This window comes from Pyrgilauda ruficollis, unplaced genomic scaffold (genome assembly GCF_017590135.1).
Source record: "Pyrgilauda ruficollis isolate IOZ18807 unplaced genomic scaffold, ASM1759013v1 scaffold19710, whole genome shotgun sequence".
NCBI classification, from domain to species: Eukaryota; Metazoa; Chordata; class Aves; order Passeriformes; family Passeridae; genus Pyrgilauda; species Pyrgilauda ruficollis.
Genome location: NW_024518886.1, coordinates 1 through 269, shown reverse-complemented (window position 1 = coordinate 269; position 269 = coordinate 1). Strand labels below are relative to the sequence as shown.

General features: G+C 80.7%; 1 protein-coding gene across 1 annotated transcript; it reads right to left on the bottom strand.

The window, feature by feature from the left end:
* Positions 1 to 10: 10 nt before the first annotated feature.
* Positions 11 to 257, bottom strand: LOC121352823 (pyruvate carboxylase, mitochondrial-like; the record flags this gene model as incomplete). The annotated part of the gene is made up of 1 exon (XM_041466089.1): positions 11 to 257. A coding segment is annotated over one exon (247 nt), but the record flags the coding sequence as incomplete, so codon positions are not given.
* Positions 258 to 269: the final 12 nt, after the last annotated feature.

The following is a 269-nucleotide window of genomic DNA, read 5'->3' as shown; positions in this document are numbered from 1 at the left end:
CCCCGCCCACCTCCCCAGGTCTCCATGCTGCAGAGCGGGCTGAGCGCGTGGGCCACGAAGGGCGCGACGCGGGCGAGGTCGCGGGTGCGCACGCGCGTGGCCAGCAGCGACTGGTGCGCGTCGCGGAAGGTGGTGTCGGTGAGCAGCAGCCCCCGGTGCCCCCGCAGCGCCCGCGCGAAGCCCCCCGGGCCCTCCCGCTGCAGCACCGCCCGCAGCCCCGCCGGGGGGGCGCCTGCGGGCACAGCGGGCGTCAGGGGGGCGGGGAGGGG